The sequence below is a fragment of the Aythya marila genome (assembly GCF_965140915.1).
Source record: "Aythya marila genome assembly, contig: HAP1_HAP1_SCAFFOLD_197, whole genome shotgun sequence".
NCBI lineage: Eukaryota > Metazoa > Chordata > Aves > Anseriformes > Anatidae > Aythya > Aythya marila.
The window spans coordinates 279775-299555 of record NW_028137441.1 but is presented as its reverse complement, the minus strand read 5'-3'; the positions used below and the strand labels follow the sequence as shown (position 1 = coordinate 299555).

Here is a 19781-nt window from a genome sequence, read left to right as displayed (position 1 = left end):
TTGATATTTGCCAGTATAGCTAAAACTCACGCCAGTCTGCTCACGCACAATAAGTAGTAAGATTTAAGGACTGGTTTCATCGGCTTCTTCCATACTAACATCCTTCTTATGTTTTAGATATGCTGTAGTTAAATCAACACTAAGTTACTACTTGTGGAGTAATCGCCTTAAGCGACTAGGCATCATAAGCACACCTCCATCCCAAAAGCTACCCGCCTCCAAGGTGCAACCACCCCTCACTGAGCACGCCCTCGGAATTTCTCAGAGCCTGTACCTTTAAACGCAAGTGAGATCATTTCTACCAAGCACAACCAAGATATGCATGACTAGAGTCACTCAAGCTCCACCTTAAAGATAGAAAATAATACCAATTGCTTTAAGAGAAAGGGGATGTTAGGGAAGATACTATCAGGAAGGATTCCTTCTGACATCACTCGACAGGCTGAGCCTCTCACTCCCCCACCCCCACTCCATTGGGACGCCGTGGGGTAAGATCTGAACGCTTGCTTATACCAGGCGTCTCTGTGGAATCTTAGAAATCTCTAGAGTTTTGATGCTTTTTAATGTCTTAATACCTAGGCTGTGTACCTGTGCATTTCATGCATGCTAGCTTGCTTTTGCAGACAGTGAATTTATCACTGACAATCCAAAGAACCTGTGTACCTGTCGCCGTAAGAAATTGCACTTAATTGCATTCTTCCTAGCTGTGAGAGTTCTCCTTGAATGCGACTAGAGTGAGGCCGTACTGCGTTGTTGGTGAATCCGTGACCGTGATAGTTCAGCACCCTGAATCCGACGGGACCCATGACGGTCAATCGGCTACACCCCTTAACGCGACACTACTAGACGAAGAAGATGACAGGGCTTGCATGCACTGCATTAGGCTTTGCATGTGAAAACACCCCCAAATAATTTCACATGCGTTTAACGTTTTTAAAGGGAAAAAAACAGGAAGGTGTAGTCTCTCTGTAAGCTACAGCCCTACATAGTTAAGGCATCAGCATTCATTCCTTTGCTTGATAGCAAAGTATGAACATACAGAAGAGTTAAATATTTTCTTTGCATTCTTAAAGGCGATTTTTCAGACTTGGGCTTCAGTTGTTGGAGTTGAAGAAATCAGTAGACATCCTTACTTTTACGTTAAGACCAAAATCTTTATCTAAGATTGTGTTATCGAACACAACTAAACTCCCACCCCCACATGGTTTTTTTGTAACTTTGCAATGATCTTGCTGCAGTCCCACTCTGATGGTCTTTCAGTAACATGCAAACTGCCGTGGCAGATTCTGTTACAGTGCTTTTCTATTGACAGTGTGCATAACACTCAAGGTAAAGCCCCTCATTTCGCAGTGGGGACATAAAGTGTTTCTTTGGACCCTGCTGCTTCTGTTAGTACTCATTTTTTCACAAACTTGTTGAACCTGAGCCGTGCCTACTGAGCCAACGAATGCTTTGATGACACAGTATTTTGTCAAAGCAGTTTTGCTTCTTGGAGCTACAGAAGCAGCTCTGGCTACGTGATAGCGAATTGTGCTGCATTGGCAAAACCAGACTTAGCTACAGACTTACAACACTTGCTAACTCGATCTATTTCAAATCTCATTTTAACTTTAAAGGACAATCAGTTTTGTGGCTCCTGTCTTACTAATTTGCTTTGTTTTGCATGGAAGGGCAGCCTGTGAATGTTTTGCTTTATTGCATGCTTCAAAAAAAAAAGGCTGAGGAAGAGACTGGAGGAACCTTTTCTATTCTATGGACTTTCCCCCGAGAGTGTGGAATTGCAGGCTACTTGGATGAATGTTCCAATGTGAGTAAGGGAGCAGACCTCAGCCAAAGGAGGTGGAATCCTTGCTTAATAGTAAGTATCAGTGTGGGGACATCTTTGCTTAACGGGAGCCATTTAAACTCTTCATAGAAACAAAATAAGCTGGACATCTTATGCTTGGAAAGCAGTATGGTTACACAGCTGCTAACATAATGACTTGAGTCTTCTGCTCTGCAACTTCAGGTTTTGTTTTCAAGAAGTGCATACATCAGTTTAAGCTTTGGACAAGGAGATTTGCAATGCAAATAGTGATAAACCAGAATCAGCGGCGCTGACGAGTGTAATGGTGAAATGCAGCAAATCAAGTATTCCTGGAGAAATGTGAGATTACAAAACTAGTAAGCCATGAAGCACTTTTGTTGTTGTTGTTGTTTTTTAAATCAATTCTTCTATGCTGAAATAGCACCTTCAAGAAAATCTGTTTATCTAGCCAGGTAACGGTGTCTCCCTGTAAACAGGAAGGAAATGCCAGGAGCAGCCATACCTCTTTGCTGTCAAAATAAAGAGCAAGTCGAGGCCAACATCATGCCATAGTGCAAAGGCTTGCGAAGAAAGATCATTCTAAGAGGTCTGCAAGAAAAGATGACTTACTTTGTCATAAGTTTGTCAAATAGAATGGACGAGTTAGTAGTCGAGTACCGACTGTGTCCGACTCTACAGCTGCGGCGCAGCTCCAAGTCCCTGTTTTCTCCATGGACTCGTCTCACAGTTTTTGCACCAGCTCTACTCCTCAAGGTTCTGGTGACTGAAACGCAGAAACAAAGGATTTTGAAACAGTGAAGATGGGATTCTCCTTATTTCACCGTTGCTCTTGTAAAATGGAAACAGACAAACAAAAAAGGCACCCTGAAGTGGATTGAGTTTTCTTTACATTTCAGGTCAGAAGTTGGTGTCACAACCACTGCATTCCACTTCTTTATCGCTCTGCACGTTTAAACTGTCTACTTAAAACTGGGACCTGTAGGGAAATTTTTAAAGAGACTGAAAGCTAGCCAGACAAAAACAAACGTGCAACTTTTGTTCCATGCAGGAGGGAAATCTACTCCACTTATTTCTGTCTTGGAAAAGTGAGAACAATCAACACCTTTCTCTAAGGTGTTTTCACTCCATTCATGTCAAACTGTATCTAACAGTGCTCAAAACAAACACTAGGACATTGCAAGCCTCTTCCTAAGAGGTGTATGTTTGATTACTCTGTTTATGCATGCAGCACTTCCATTTCCTGCATTAGGATCTAACAGCTCAAGGAGGGAAGAATCGTTTCAAGAGAAACACCCAAACACCACATAACTCAAACTCGTGCTTTTTAGAAAAAAGCCTGCCCATTGTTTGCCATACAGCACCCTTTGGCACAGGTTGGTTGCTTGCACTGTCATTAAAAGAGCCAAGAGGACAAGGGGAAGGGAAGAGCTACACCACTGTGCTGCTAGGATCACAGCTAAGGTTTACTTTTGTGCTTGCCAGCTATAAAACTGAGTTTGAACTTATCAAGTATCGATTTACTTTGCACAATTAGAACAGTTTGCTTTGTGCCTACCAAGCTGCAATTCACACTGCTCCCTCCCCAAGGAATTCATAAAATCTCCTATTTGCACCTACCTCTCTTCACAGAAAAGTCACTGAGGAGTGAATTCAGCTGACTACAGAAGGCTTTGGGGCCAAATGAAAGCCATGGAGTGACCAAGTGCCATCCTCTTCAGTAACCAGCGTAAATAGGTATCCCGGGGACTTACAGCCACTTACCTGTGCTATATTCTTTTTTTCGTTCCAATTTTGGCTTTCTCAACTGCCTACATTAAGAAAGAGGACAGGGCAGAGAAGGGAGAAAAGACTTGTTGTATTAGACCCATCAAGGATGGGAAATTTCACCATGTTTACAAGCCAGTGCTCCATGGTATACAAAGAGAAGCCTGTAGGCCTCACGCAGGATCCACATCCCAAGTCTGTTGCGTGCCATATACACGTGGTTCTGTATGTACCCACATTTCCTAGCTTGCTCATGTTGAATTCTCAAAATTATGAGCAATAGCACCCAAGTGGAAAAGATACATGTCCTGGTTTCAGTTAGGACAGCGTTAGTTCTCCTCCTAGTAGCGGGTAGGTTGCTATGTTTTGGCTTAGAATGTGTGAAAGGATGTTTAGAAGAGTGCTGATACCACCCCGATGTTTCAATTGCTGCAGAGCAGTACTTACAACAAGCCAAGGACCTTTCGGTGTCTCACTGTCCTACTGGCGATCAGAATCAGCGCACAGCAACAGCTGCGAGGGGACAGACTCAGGATGGCCGACCCCAACTGGCCAAAGAATTCTATGCCTTATGGCAACACGCTGCACCATGGATAGGGCGGGGCAGCCGGGCTGCTAGGGGTTACGCTGGGCACTGGTCAGCGGGTAGTGAGCAACTGCATTGTACATCGCTTGTTTTGTACACATTACTAGTAGCAGTACTATCATCATCACCATCATTATTATTATTTTCCTGTCTTAATAAACTGCCTTTATCTCAACTCGCGGGCTTCACTGTCCCGTTTCTCTCCCCCATCCCAGAGAGGGAGGTGGGAGGGTTGCAGAAGGGCTGTGTGGTGTTTAGCTGCCGGCCGGGTTAAACCACAACACCACCTCAAAGGGGTTGGGGAAAAAAACAGGTTTTTTTAGAAAAGCAGAAGACTTTCACTGAGAAGAGGGATTCTAGTTTTAAGGTACTGGTACGCCATCAGCATGCTCATAGGCCTCTGCTGATTTTAGCCGGAGGTTTATCAGGCCACAACTCACTGCACATGCTTTCTCTCTTGCTTTTCAATCTACAAATCGAACAGAGATTGAACATATAGAAATACAGTACCTTGAAAAGCATCTTCTCTTGACATTTCCCCTCAGTACCGCCATACTTTCTTCAAAGCTGGAGACTGAACACCGCAGGATGCTTTTGCTCATTGATCTTAAACGGTGTCTGTTGAAACATTCAATACTGGGAGAAGAATAATCCTAGGGAAAGAAGGAAACAAGAATATATTTATGTGAACCACGTAGACTCAGATAAAGAAATTCTGCCTCACGCAAGTTTAATTGACCCTCCTGACTTGGTAGTGGGGCAACTAATGGCAGGCAGACACTGAAACGCTGCTGTGCTCAAGAAAAACCGGGAGAGAAAAAAAAAAAAAAAAAAAAAGCTTTCAAAACTAAAGTTTCCCTTTCCCCACCGTTTTCTTGTGGATAACTTAAGCTTAATATCCTTGGCAAAAAGATAATGCAGCAAAACCTTTCACATAAACTTAGTGTTTCGTGAAAAACTACAACAACAAAACATTAAATTCAATTGGAATTTTTTTCAATAAATTCAATTGGAATTTAAATTCAAAACTTTTAATTCAGTTGAATTTAAATTAAAAAACATAAACTAATTAATTTAAATTAAAAAAAAATAAATTCAATTGACTGTTCAGAGGAACAGTCAAGCTTGACATTATACATCCTAGAATTAAAATCTAGTTTGAGTTTTTCTCCCATCTCCAGACCTTGCTAAAGATGCTTATTAGGAGCTCTGTCAAAAAAAGTGAAAGGCTTGTTATATCAAAGCTTCGAACCCTTCTTACTGCCCTTGACCTTCTTCACATTGCTGCTCCTACAAGGGTGAGTACTATCATTTTTAGTACGGGAGGGAAGCTGTGATATCCTTGAGTGGGGGGTCGTTCTGTTTACAAAATGAAGTTCCAGTAAGAGTACATCAAATGAACCAACTTTCTTTGAACTTTAATTCATCACTATATTGAATGAATGACCTCTGGATTTCTCTCTCCCATTTGGAAGTCAATTTGAAAACAAACTACCTCTGCCATAAAGAGCCAGGCATCAGAGACACCTGTTGCGCCTCAAAAACGGAGAAGGTATGAATGACAAGTGCAGCTGAATAAAATGCAACTTGCCATTAGAAATGGGTGTACTGGCATCTACAGGTGCCGCTGGCATCTCCTCATTTTCATTACTCTCTTCATCTGGTTTCTCGTCTTCAGTAGCAGGGTTCTGCTGTGGTGACTTGGAGTTGTCGCATGGAGCACACGCTGCAGAGGTGCGACCTTGCAAGAAAGAATAGATACCAAAGATCTTCGTCGTGCATTTTCAGTTACAAATGCAGAGACAAGTCTTCAAATCCTTAGCGTTAAAGCACGTACCTCTTTTCTCACGAGATTCTTTAATTTGTTCACAAAGTCGTCTAAACTCTGTATCCATTTCGTTCCTCACCATTGAATATGCAGTGCCTTCCAAAACATAGGCGCTGTGACGATCTGAAATTTTACACACTTTAACTGAATGTTGTCTACCAACCAATGAAACTGTTTTGATCACAGAAGAAAATTGCTTTCTTCATAGGTTGGTTCCGAAAGGTTCTCTCAGTGAATATTGTCAGCATAACAACATCGAAGTTAATTAAAACAAAAGCACAAGTTCCTTGGGAACACTTATATCACAATTCCATGCCCAAGTAGCAAAATGATAAAATATTTACAATGTGGTAAGAGATGTTCTCTGTGGACGTCCAAAATCATCTAATCCATCCGAAGTCTATTGTCCGCACACAGCATTTATCCATCTATACGTTCGACAGATTTTTTAAACTAGGGCTAAAAAGCACATCCTCACCTGTAGATCTTTGATCCGGGTAGTACTCTAAGGCATTGTTACACATTAGATCGATGTCCTTCAGCTAGTCTCCGGCAGCGAGGTACTGGCACGAGTCAATTTGAGTCAGAACTGTTGAAAGATCCATCGGCTCTTTAATCCTTGTGGCATAGTCAGGTACCTGCAGATCAAATACAAGCATTCAGAGGTTTTCTTAACCTTGCACACTGTCTACCAAAATTATTCTGAAGACTTTAAATAAACGACTTCCTAAAAACTCTGAACATTTGCAATGCATCAGAAGATGCTGAAATTAACCAGTTTGCTTCTCAAAAATGGAAGGGCTTTTTCATTTTTCATTAGAGCGGCCACGAGAGGACAACAAGAAGTAGGGAGGTCAGAAGCACGTGCATAGTAGAGAAGAAACACTGAGGGTGGGAGATTCATTTCACTTTGCTTCAGAAAATCACAACAGTGAAAGCTGAGCAAGCCATCCGGCATTCTCTTTGTTGTCGACATTGAGGAAAAGGTGCATGAATTGCACCTGTGAAGTACCTATTGCAGGCATCTACTTTAGAATGAGATAACTGGGCCCTGAGGTGCTCATTTCTTCCCTCAGACCAGAAGAGGAGCCTAATGACCAGTTCAGATGAGGACATATGTATCTGTCTAGATTTTTCACAGCTCAAGAACCTAGGAGAAAAGGGGAAGAAAAGCCAGTGGAGGCCCACATGAAGACGACTTTGCTGATCCCCAGGTATATTCAAGTTACATCTGTCTTTGAAATATACGCCCCTAGTTTAGGCTTATCTCATAAATTAAGGAGAAAAAGGCATCTAAGCAGCCAATTGGAGGAAAAAGAAAACACACTGCACTTATGGTTGATTCCTATTGAGGAGTTCCAGATGAAACAGAGAACAGGATCTCAAAACTTAGTTTTACAAACTGCTGCTCCTATTCCTGTTCCCACAGGAACTGACAGTCCAAGAAAGGGCTTCAGACTTCACTCAAGTACTCCTGTAAATACTGTTTGTAATTATAAGGAAAGATCTCTGTGCTTTTCAGTGCTGTGACACGCCTACGTATCAAAGCCTTTTCACGAGCAAACTGTGTTGGCATTTGGACTGGCTTTTTAGAATGAAACCAGGGCTTTCAGCGAATAATCCCATAAGAGACATTTGAGAGTCAGCAGAAGTAAAAGCACTGCCTCTGCTTCTTGCAAAATCCTAACAGTGCAGCCCTAAAAACAAAGTTGAACCTTCCCCAAAACGCTGAGAAATACGAACACTGACAAGTTACAGACACACACAGATCAGCACTACTTTACCTTCTGTGGGTCAACGGGCTTTGCAAATTCCCTGAAACGTCTGTCAGTGGCAAGTCTGTGAGTAACGTCCCTCAAGAAAATTCAAAGGTCACGCAAGGTATCCTCCACTTCCTCCTCCAGCATCCCTACTTCTTCCTCTTGTGGCTTCTGAGGCTCAGCTGGTGGTGCTACAGGCACGACTTCCAATCTCCAATCAACTTCAATTAATCAGTACTCAAATACAAGCATATGACAAATTACTGACAGAAAATGACCAACAAAGCAAAGCCCAAAGAGCTAGTAACTTCGATAGGAAAGTTTTAGATGTACTTCTCATATCCTCCTCACCTCTTTTCTTTACAGGAGGCTTAGCCACTTCATTTAGAATTAGGTCCTCAGAAAAAGGCTGCTCTCTCTGCCCTACCAGGCAACTCAATATTGCACACTTCTCCAAATTCCGTATTAAATCATTTTTGCATCTAAAGCAGAAGGAGGAGAGACATTTCAGATTTAAGGCCACAAAAAACTCATCTTCGATTCCAAAAAGACGAGTACCTTTTCAAATTAAGAATAACCTGAAGAACACAAACTGAAAAAAGTTATCATCCTGGCCTTAAAACGCTACATTTTCACAGGCTGGCACAGCAAATTCAAATATCACCTTTAAGAATCACCTGTAGAATTAAAGCTCGCTGAAGGGATTGTACGCTACACTGGTAAAGTAATGGCTTTCACCACATCCAACAGCGCCTCCTTTGTATTTACTTGCCTTGCTGCAGCCTTTACTTAGAACCTTTATGGCTATCGAGGGAAGAGACAGGCTTCAGCAGACAAGTGAGGGCTTTTTGCTGAGTTTTTATTTCTCTACCAAAAGGTGTCTGAAGTAGCTAGTACCTCTACGTCTTCCTCCATTTTCAAGTTCTAGTAATAAAAGGTAGGTGAGGAATTTCACTACTTATTTTAGAAGGAATTTACAGCCTGTACAAAAACTTCTGTGGGAACTCAAGCACTTTCAAAGCAGTTGATAATAAACACCTCTAGGTAAGACCCGTTCTCTTCCCCCAGTGACTGAGACCAAATCATCAGAATGACAACAGCGTGGTCCTGTTTTGGGCACCTTCCCTTAATGTAAACTCTCAGAAGTCAATGAAGTTCTGCACCTACTTTTACTACAGTTTATTTAGGAATACAACTAGAATTCGATTCCAAAGTTACTTTAGCAGAAATTGGAACTCAGCTTTCCAGCTTGGAAAGCTTTGGCCTATATGAAGAAAGAAACTGATTTACTTATTTTTTTTTAATCAAAGTGTTTCAATTCTCTACTAAATTGCATTATTAGCAGTTTACCCAACATAGCATGGAATGGCAGACTGTCAGAAGAAATCTCTTCAGTAAAAACATCCTCTTGTCATTTCAAGCACTGCATATTCTTGACTGAACCACTTTGTAGCCACCAGAATTATTGTATTAATTTATTCTTTGCATGTGTGAGAAGGGGGTGAAAGTCACTTGCTTGACTCAGAAAAAACATTAAGCAGATGCTTTCACAGTATTCTTTTTCTCTAAGCAAATTTTAAGTGATTTGTTAGGGTGCCTGAGTAATAACAGCATGCATTTAAGAAAGCACAGCATTTTGATGCTGAAAGCATTCATAAATTACAAGACACTGAAGAAATAGTAAGGAAAGTATTGACAAATACCTCTTCTGGGAGATCTGAGTGACGTACATCAGACGGAGCAAGCAGCAAAACTGGCAAAAATGCTGGAATGTTACGTAGTAGAGTTAGAAAAGTAAGTTTCAAGACAGGTCCAGCGTTGTCCCACCACAAATGGATATCTGGGACATAAATTGTGCTTGGTGCTGTCTTCTGAGCATTTCGGATCAGCTAGTGAAAAGGAAAGCTTGCGTAAGAAAACTAAAACACGTACAAGAACCTCTTAATACATAGCTACATAGCCATCTGACTGCCCCATGAAATGAAACTGCGTGAACAGAGTGGCAAGCATCCTTTCACATAAGGAATTTCTCTGTGCACCCTTTCAGATTGTCAGTATTCGGAGAACTCTAGTCAGAAGATGGGAAGGATATATTCAGGCGGTGGCTAGACACCGTAGCTATATGGCCACAGCCACAATCATCGCATAACAAAGAAAGGAAATGTCCCTCTTAAGGGACACATCAGTATTCAGTCGTGTAACATGTCTGTCCTTACTTGTATGGCTCTCAAACGTTTCCACTAAAGGTAAAAATATTTTAAGGTAGTGATGCCAAACAAGAAAATGGATTTCCTGCCTAAAAGTAAAAACACCAAATCTGGTCATTTTTTCTAGTTAAAACCACATCACTGTGCAAATGAAGTGTTTTCTGAATGTTAATGCTTTTATTGCACATACTGCAACAGCACAAGTTGTGTATGTCCGTGCGAAAGCAAAATAAACAGAAGCCCCAAACCTTGGTTGCCTTACTAATATAATTTAGAAGAAGCCTACAAAAAGTAGCCGACATGCAGTCTGATACAGAGCCATCTACTGGGAGCACACAGTCTTAGGAGGCAATGAGAACTACTTTCTGGATCCCAGTGAAATGAGCAGCATTTCTTTCCACAAAGAGATGTTTCTTAGCAACACCGCCCAGCTTCCTGAGCTGCTAGCAACAGCCTCACTGTAAAATTGGGTATGGAAAATGTGGACATGTACAACATCCAGATTGTTTGTGGTGCTGTCTAAAAGAAAAGGGGATTTTCAGATAGAAGCAAACATCCCAGCACATTAAAACAAGGCCACCTCCATTACCAATGAATTTTGCTCACCTTACTTGCAACTCGATTGATCCTTTACATACAGTCAGTGAATCCGATGAGAAGAAAAAGAAAAAAAGGTACCTGTCCGCAGATTTCTTCTGGCGGTGCAACGTTTGTAAGCAGAACAGAAAGGTCCAGGGTGTGAACGGGAAACTTCTCCAAAGCGTGCAACACCACGGGTGCCACGTAAGAAACCTGGCCGTACCCTTCTTTTCCTACTATTAGCAGACGGGGCTGGCGTGATGTTGGTTCGCAGAAAGCACTCCTAGAACAAGAGTTAAGAAAACAAGTTTATAGATGAGGTGCTGAATAGACACACAGATGTTCCAAGTAATTTTCCTATAGACTTTCTTTTCCCTCCCCAAATAATCCAAATGGCAGCGCTACATTAAATACATGTAAGATTTCCAGTTAAGCTATTCAGTCATTCCAATTGTTTCACCTTCTTCCCTTTGTTTCATCTTCTTCCCTTGTGTTTCCTATTCTTTACTAAACCAAGACTGCAAATTAATATCCCTGCAATCTTGCTTTACTACTAGGAAATAAATTGGTGAGGAGCATTTGTTTCCCCACTACAATCAGGCTGTACCTCTGCTGGCTTAAATCAAAGATGCTAGAGACTTAGCCTTGCTCTAAAGCACAGGAAATCTTCTGGACAGCACAGCAATAGAAACTGAGAAAAATAACTGATCCAGCTGTGACAACATGATCTAACTTTCCAACTGTGGGCTTGCATGACTTCCACACTAAAATATCACAAGATTAACACAACTTGGTGGCTTAACAAATAAAGACACCATTCAATTTTTTCTCAAGGTGTTTTAACAAGCCCTTTCTCTGTTTTCTTTCTGCTACATAATTCACTACTGGTTTAACAATCCTGGAAAACAGAAGGGCAAAAGGTGGCAACACAAACCCATAAAGTTGGGATATTTTTAGCTAAAAGGACAGACTGCACATTTATGTGGTCTTGAGTCTTTCAAAGAATGCCATGGATTAAGTCAACGTGTTCTGGTAGTCTACGGATCACTTTGGCTTACGAAGAGAAGCCTGGGCTTTTCAATTTGGTCATTCAGAGCAACTTCATTATAACTTTAGTCCCTCCACCCTTTCTTCTTGTGAATACCAAGCACCCCTTCAACACACAAACTTGATGTTGCCCCTTCCTCTACCACCCCTCGCACTTTTAACAGCTGGAACTGTTTACAAAGACTCAGCAGACCCGAGAATTTAAATGTAACAGGGATCTACCTTTCTTTACCTGCTGAAACAGAGGCATTTTTTCTCTGGTCCGTCAGGCATTCCATCTTTTAATTCATCTCCAGAAACCAAGGATGCATCGTCATCACTGTCAAACATATCATCTTGTAAAATCGGATTGAAATGCTCTGAAAGGCAAAAGAGGTTTGTTAACTTTCCTGAATAGCCTTTGTCTCTTTCTCTTCCATTAATACAGCTTCTAAATCAGTGCCAAAACCCTTTCTTCATTTGAGAGCACACACTGAAAGCTATTTCCTAGAGTTCAGCCCACCACAGATCTAAGGAGATGGCACAAGGCCCTACAAAGCTCTACTAAGTCCCACTGATGTGTACGTGTAAGGTACGCTACTCTTGGTGATTTTTTTCTCCCCCTTAGAATAAAGGAGATTACGAACAATTTCTGCAGTTGCTAAATAGCTTAAAAAAAAAAAAAAAAACAACAACAAACAAGACCATTTCTTTCTGGAGGAGGTTCCCACAATGAAAGCACGGGGATAAAGGATGTGATGGCCACAGAATTCCATTCATCTAGTAAGTATCAATGCTAATTGATCTCACGTGCACGTGTATAGTACGATCCACAAACATTTAAATTAGGAGACTGGTTAAAAATGATGATAGCTAAAACAATATTTAGCTTAGACCAGTTATACTTGTATCCTGGTCCTGACATTCTTCAGAAAGGAATTAGAAACATTGACCTAGAAATGCTTCCCCTCCAAAGATCTGAGTTTTGATTTTTTAAAGAAAAATAGGTGCCTTATACTTCAAACCTCAAGTCAACCTCTACAAATGCTAATTATCTTAGCTGCCGTCAGAAGCAGGATGCTTCAGTAGAGAACGCATCGTCCTTTACTGTGTATTGATCATTCAGAGCTTCCATTTGGCATTTCAGTTTCGAATCCACAATAAAACCTATGCGTTATATTCCAGACTTGCCCAAAAGAAAGACATGCACATGCAAATAATAAAATTCTACCACCATTATGTCTGAAAGCTGTAAGTTGATTGCACAAACCACAAGTTTTTGCTTTAGCAGAATTATAAAGAAGTGGATGCTGTGGTTATACCTTGCTGTCGGTCCTCCTTTAGTGCAAGCTGTGCATGCGGGAAGATCTTCTGCACAACTTGTAAAATATTCTCTACTGATCTTTGAAAAAGTGGCTTGAAAATGGGTGAGAGTGCTTGTACGGGCGAAGTCTCGATCCTGTTTGAAGCTGGAACAACCTTCTTCATAGCCATGAAAAAGTCCTTTGCTTTTATTTTAATAGAATTAACGTCTAGTAGCAACTTCTCCCTACTTGCATAAATCTGAGGATAGCATCGGCGTAGAGAGCACAGCGCAGCTTCAGTACAGAGGGATTTGATATCTGCACCACAGTCTCCTAACAAACAAAAATCAAACGTTACATCAGTCAAGGCCCAGGTTTACAACATGCAACATTTAAAGAATTTGTAATGCCAAAACCAAACAGCTTAACAGGGAATTCAAAGTGCTACCGCTTGTGAGGAATGTTTTAACATTTCGTGTCCATAAAGAACAATTCTGTTTGAATCCTGTCTGCCTCTGGGCCCTGCACTGGCAATTTAATTCTTGAACCACAGATGCAGTGTGTCCCAGTCTCCCCCTCATTCTAGTCAATTTATCAAGTCTTCAGAAAATACTCCTTAAATTTATGAACCTGTTTGCTTTTGTTATTCCGGACTTCTATTTCTAACAGTTACAGCCTTTTTTTTCCTGTCTTCTTCGAGATTAACTTAACACTGCTATAGATGTGACTGTCCCTGTGAATGGCTGGGGAAGAATGTTTTAATTACTCGTGAAGTGTCAATAAGAAAGCTGTTTGTGTTTGATGTCTGGGAGTTTCATAACAACTGATAACAACTAGTGACTGTTATGGGATACTATGCAGACCTTTGGTATCTGGCCAGGGGGCCAAGAGATTAAGAGGAAGAAAAAAGAAGCTGAAGGACGGCTGGCAGACAAGACCTGCAGAAAATGTTCTATAAACTTGGTACAGTGCCAAAGGAGTACAAACAGGAAGGACTTGGAGAAGAAGACTACGAGCCTTCAGCATGAAAGACCCCTAGAGACCCCCAGAGGAGACTGATGCGCATGCTCCAGTAGGAGGGACTGGACCCCGGAGGCTAATTATAATAATCTAATTCTTTTGGAAGTAGTAATGAATATGTATTAGTCTAGGAGCATAAAAATCAGCTGCTTGACGTAACTGGTGTGTGCCCTGGTGGAGCGGAGACTCTCAGTGCACCCAGCACTGTTTGCTTACCTCTATTCTTTTATATTCTTCTAATAAATCCTATTTTTTTATTTAATCCTAATTTGAATCCTGAGCCATTTATACCACTCTCTGCAGGGAAGTTTCATGTTGCTCACTGCCTGATATCCTGCGCTTATGCAGCTGAAGCAGACTCCTCATCAAAAACTATACTCTTGAGGAAGATGCCCCAGAACCATTTAATGTTCTCAGACAACAAGAGGAACGACAATAAAGAGTAAATAGATGAAAGCATCTCACTCTGATTGCTATGAAGGCGTGCCAGCTGCCTCGTTGACTAGTTGTGCAACAAGGCACAAGAGCATGGGTACTGCCTGGTACAAGCTAGGTTCTTTACAACTTGGTCACAAGCAAGAATCCATTTTGATTTCAGTCTTACCAATGCATTTCTCAGCTAGTTCATCAAGCAACATGTCCGGTGGCTGAGGGGTCCAGTCACGAGTATGAATCTTGACAATTTCTTTTCTAGCCTGGAAGCAAAATCATTGCATTTTAGCTTGTCCCAAGTTTTCCTTAAAAATACCAACAAGAAACAAACAAACCAAAAGGCAAACAAACAAACAACAAAAAACAAAACAGTCCTCCCTCAAAACCCCTCATCTATTAATACGCTTTTCTTACTTGCTCAACTTTCAAGTATTTTACAGTTATTTAATATACACTCTGCATTTTCAACCAGGAAATTGAATATTTCTTATTTGTTACACTGCACTTTTTTCTAGGAACCTACAGTGAGAAAAGGCATTTATAGCTTCAATAACAAGTTTCCAAACTACAAGACCTAAGGACCCAGAGGAAAATACTGTAATGAAAACTTTATCCAGAAGCATTTCTTTGCTGTCCAAAAAACTTCTCTAAAACTTAGCAAGCTTTCATTGGGACAGTCTCATTACTTCATCACATTTGCTTTCCAGTCAGTAAATTCACAGAAAGCACTTCTGGCACAATGCTTCCAATTGCTACAATTACTATAAAGAAGAAAAGAATTATGACTCAAACTACTACCACCGAGCAGGGGCACAATCAAATGCAAACACATCCCCTATTCATTCATAAGGGAAGGATTGAGACCAAAAACACAACTTCATGATGAAAACACCCAAGTGGACTAAATAATAAAGCAAACAGGTACAACTTGGGGAATGAAAGGTTTGATTATAGAACTAACTACTTGGTGGTATCATCCTGACCATATATATTCAGTACCAGATTTGCCCTCCACGGAACAGCGCAGTGTCTCCACATATCACTCTTTCGTTCAAGTTGTCAATTTTTTTTCCTATAAAGTTGGACTTTGCCATGGTAGCACTAACGTTGAATTTAAGTTCTCACCTCTTTATCTGGCAAGTTGAAGAGGAACTCTCTGTCAAAGCGTCCTGGTCTTTGTAAAGTAGGACCTATACAATCCAGTCTGTTGGCAGCTCCAATTACCGCGATCTCTCTTCTGTTATCTACGCCGTCCAGAAGGGTCAGAAGAGTTGAAACAATGGAACAAATAGAAAAATATAAGTTTTACTTACTGGTTCAGTAAATTTTGTTACATTCCACATGACTTTCTTCCATGAGTAGTCATAAAGGACAAGCTTTTTAAGGACAAGACTCATTTTAAGACATAAAAAATAGGTAAGTTAACACAGACCACATGCTGATATCAGGCTTAGTAAATTGGTTTCTACTATCGTTTAGAATCACCTGTTTTGGCATTGAGTTACAAGTTTTCAGGATAAATTAACATGTTCACAGTAAATTAAACAGGTCATCGTCCTTTTTTTTTTTTTTTTTTCCCAAAGATCAAGCAGATTTTATGTAGGTGCAAAACTGTAATACCTATGAATGTGGTCTTGTTTACTGGAGCACACAGGAGCGAGACCATCTATCTCATCAAAGAAAATAATTGAAGGTCGCATCTGACAGGCCTAGCAGGAAAACACTGAGTAAAACAGCATTATTTAAAGGAAAAATGCACAAAAACATCATGGTTGGAATGTCATCTAAACTAGATTTTTCACTTTAGCCTCTGGGACCTCTACTGATAGAGCTACTGGAGTATCTGGCATGACTAACAGAAGACAGCAGTCTGTGTCAACCCACTGTATCCGGGTGACAGGAAGCGAATTGTTCCAGTAGTTCTTACAGCTGACATTCACAGCAGAAACACTGGCATTTCCATTTCAGGGGGAAAAAAAAAATAACAAAATACAAAAAAAAGAGCAAGTGCTACTTAAAAACGTTGACCACAGAAAATAATGGTTTCAACTCTGACAGAATACACTGTGCATTTCAACCTTACCTGTTCAAATAACACACAAAGTTGGCGTTCTGATTCCCCCACGTATTTTCTCATGCAGTCCGAAGCATTTCTCAGAAAAAATGATATTTTCCTGTCACTTCGACTATATTCACTGGCAAGTGCACGAGCAACTAGTGTTTCCCCTGTTCCTGGGGGGCCATAAAATAGACAACCTCTGCAATAAAAAAGATCCAGATAGGAAAAAAAACATCATGATGAGTACCTCCTACAACCATCGTCTCTAGAACAAACTCGTCTTTCCTAACCAAAACACGTCATGTACAAGACAGCAGTAATAGCTGAAGTGTGGGTAGAGGCAGAACAGATAGAAGTTCCGCGTTTTTACAACGTTTCACAAGAAAATTCATTTTTTTCACCCAAAGAAATGAATAAGGAGGTAACTCAAACGTATAAAAACTTCAAAAGAGAGCATACTGTCCCAGAAGGACACTTCCAAAACTGCTGACAAACAGGGTGATTACAGCAAACCGGAGCCAAACGGGCAAACTTCAGCACAGAATCTGAGAATGGGCTGAATGGTGAATCACCAGTTCATTCTGCAGCAATAAACTGCATATTCTTGCTTTCACAATATGCAGAATCTGATAGTAAAGCATTTAATGCTCCTTTCAAAAGCATTAAGTTACTGGGTTTGGTCTCTCAGACCATCTATTGCTGATGGCAAGTGAGGAAGCCTAAAGCCGGAAGGAAAAGCGATGCCTTAGCACTCAGAGGAAAAAAAAAAAAAAAAAAAAAAAAGAAAGCAAAAGTAGGCAGGAAAAACAACTGGGCTTCCAGGCAACATATTACAATTGACTTCCACACTAGATAATCCCTTCTTGCTTACAGACTAATCAAGCTGACTTGTACATAAAACTGAGAACAAAACCACTCCAACCCAACTAACCCAACTTTTTAAAAACACCAGATGGTAAAACTTACAAGTTTCAGACATTGCTTATATTTTTAACCTACAAATATTCTGGATTCTATCCATTTTTAAGAAACCACTTTTTGCTACTACTAAAACAAATGTTCACCGCTGCCAAAAATGTTGAAGCATGGAAGCATATTGATACCTTAATTGAACTTTCTCCTGAAAACAGCTGACTTACGATTTATCACTGTCATGAGTTACCTTGGGGGCTGAATATTGAACTGCTGAAAAACTTCTGGATACAGGACGGGAAAAATCACCATCTCTTTCAAAGCTGCGATGTGTTCCGAAAGACCACCCACGTTCTCAAATCCAATCTAAAGAGAAATTCAACACCACAGAGTTTGTATGTTAAAGAAAGCAGCAACCTAGATCAAGGTTTCATCAGAAATTATCTCAGCACAACGCAAACATTCTGGGCAATTTTTGAAGTTGCTTTAGAGAAAACCATCAACAAAGGTAGTTGTAGATGGCGCACTGAGATCTTTCATAATCACTGGAAACACTCGCTGACACGATGATTAGTTTACCACTTACCACATTATCTATTTGCATTGCATCTCCCTGACTTCCTCCAGCTTTCTTTTGATCCCTCTGAACTCTCTTTAGGTCCCGTTTCTGACGTTTCACTCGAAAAGTCCTGATTTGAATTAAGGAGAAGTTATAGGGCTTCTTTTTCTTTAAGATGCAGCTCGAAGATTTTTGTTTTTCATAATAATGCCAAGCAAATGTAGAAGACATTAATTAATATATTAGAAGACCTAATTAATTGACATAAACTTACACAGTTACATTTAGATAAACTTAAACATGGCTAAATATTCATTTGAAGGAGATTCATCCCTCCCCTATTCTCTACCGACAGCAACCTTCTTGGAGATGTGCTCTCGCCGTCCTCACTGCTCTCACCACCCTCCTCCGTATCACACGTGCTAAGCAAGGGAGATGAGCAAGAGGGTGTAGAATCACTGATGTCATCTGCACGTCTCCGTCTGCAAGCAAGCATATAAACCAGAAAGTTAAAAAGAAAATAGAGCAGATACTAAGTAACACCAAAAATTAAGGGAATTCTATCTCCAAATTGCCTCTGAGATCTATTTTCCAGTCCACTGTACTCCTTAGGAATCTGATTTCAAAGGCCATGACACGATTTTCCTCATGACAACTGTCTGCTTTCAAGAATGCTCAACAAAATATCTGGCAATCAACAGCATTCTCTACGCACTAACTGCTTACAGAATCCAAAAAGCCTTTATCATTACTAAGGCAATTTATGATTTCATTTAGATCTTTTATTGTTTAAGGTTAACTGCATATAGAAACATTAGTTGATTCCAAACAGAAACTAGAGTCAGTATTTGAGTGATAACTTTTTTTTTTTAAAATCTAACAAAACTTCCATAAAGCCTCTCCCTCTAAATCGAATAAAATTATTTTCGGTTTTAAGAAAATCCTTTGTATCCTTCAAGATTAAATAGTCTGACTAAGATTTTTAAGGGGGGATTCCGGCTTCAGTTCCAGAACCAAAGAATTTCAGTTACAGAAACTCAGACACTACCTCCATAATCATCTTATCAGCGACCCACAAATATTGGATTTAAAAAAGAAACCAACTTAAAAGTATCCACCTCCTCCCCTCCAAATAGTTCTTTCCTCTCTATCCTCAGACTACCAAAGTACTGATCATAAACTTACTCTGTAATTACCACTAAACTGAAAACCCTTTGAAGCATTATGCAGTAAAGAGACTGACAGCTCTACGGATAAGTAAGAGCTATCACTAGCCATACACCAACCTGGCACGTCTTCTATATTTTTGTGACCCAGCATTCTCAAGTGACTCTTTCTGTCTGACAGAACGCGGATGGCCCGAGTTAGTCCTCTCTCGATCTCTTTGTCTTACTGAAAGGAAAGAATTTAGAATAATGATACAGATACATTTAAGAGAGGAGGATATCAAAAGAAAAAGAAAATGTCACGTGTTTCACTCATCCCTAATTCCAGAAGAATTTTTAACTGTTTTTGCTTTTCATCAGTGCATGGTACAAGTGGAAAACTACGCCCTGTTTAAAGGTGAACTGAAAATCACAAGAGCAAGACCATTAAGTGTGATTAATTACTGTTATAGCAAGGATACATAGCACTAAGTACGCCAAACAGCAAAGAAAGACAATGTGCACAGGACACACGTGTCTGATAAAAACAGGGAAGTTCATGTGCAGAATGAAGGTACAGAACTGAAATAGAACTGTGTGCGCAAACACGTCTTTGCATTCAAAAATTCTATCTCACTTATGTGCAAGAAATAAGGTTTTAAGAGAAACTGTGCGTTCAACCTACTTTCCATAGGAGCTTGGTAGCGGTCAACAGGTTTACTCTGTCGAAGGTTGTAACGCCTTGGAACATCTTCACCACCATTTTCTTTGTTCTCACTTCCTCTTGATGTTT

General features: G+C 40.4%; 1 protein-coding gene across 1 annotated transcript in view; it reads right to left on the bottom strand.

The window, feature by feature from the left end:
• LOC309890810 (ATPase family AAA domain-containing protein 2-like) overlaps positions 1–19781 on the bottom strand; it is a gene marked incomplete at both ends in the record, with an annotated part of 91813 nt that overhangs the window by 38513 nt on the left and 33519 nt on the right. The window contains 4 exons of the mRNA XM_082785213.1: positions 15934–16022; positions 16397–16571; positions 17535–17650; positions 18193–18325. Of these exons, the coding sequence (XP_082641339.1) occupies positions 15934–16022; positions 16397–16571; positions 17535–17650; positions 18193–18325 (513 nt within the window). The remainder of the gene's footprint in view (positions 1–15933; positions 16023–16396; positions 16572–17534; positions 17651–18192; positions 18326–19781) is intronic.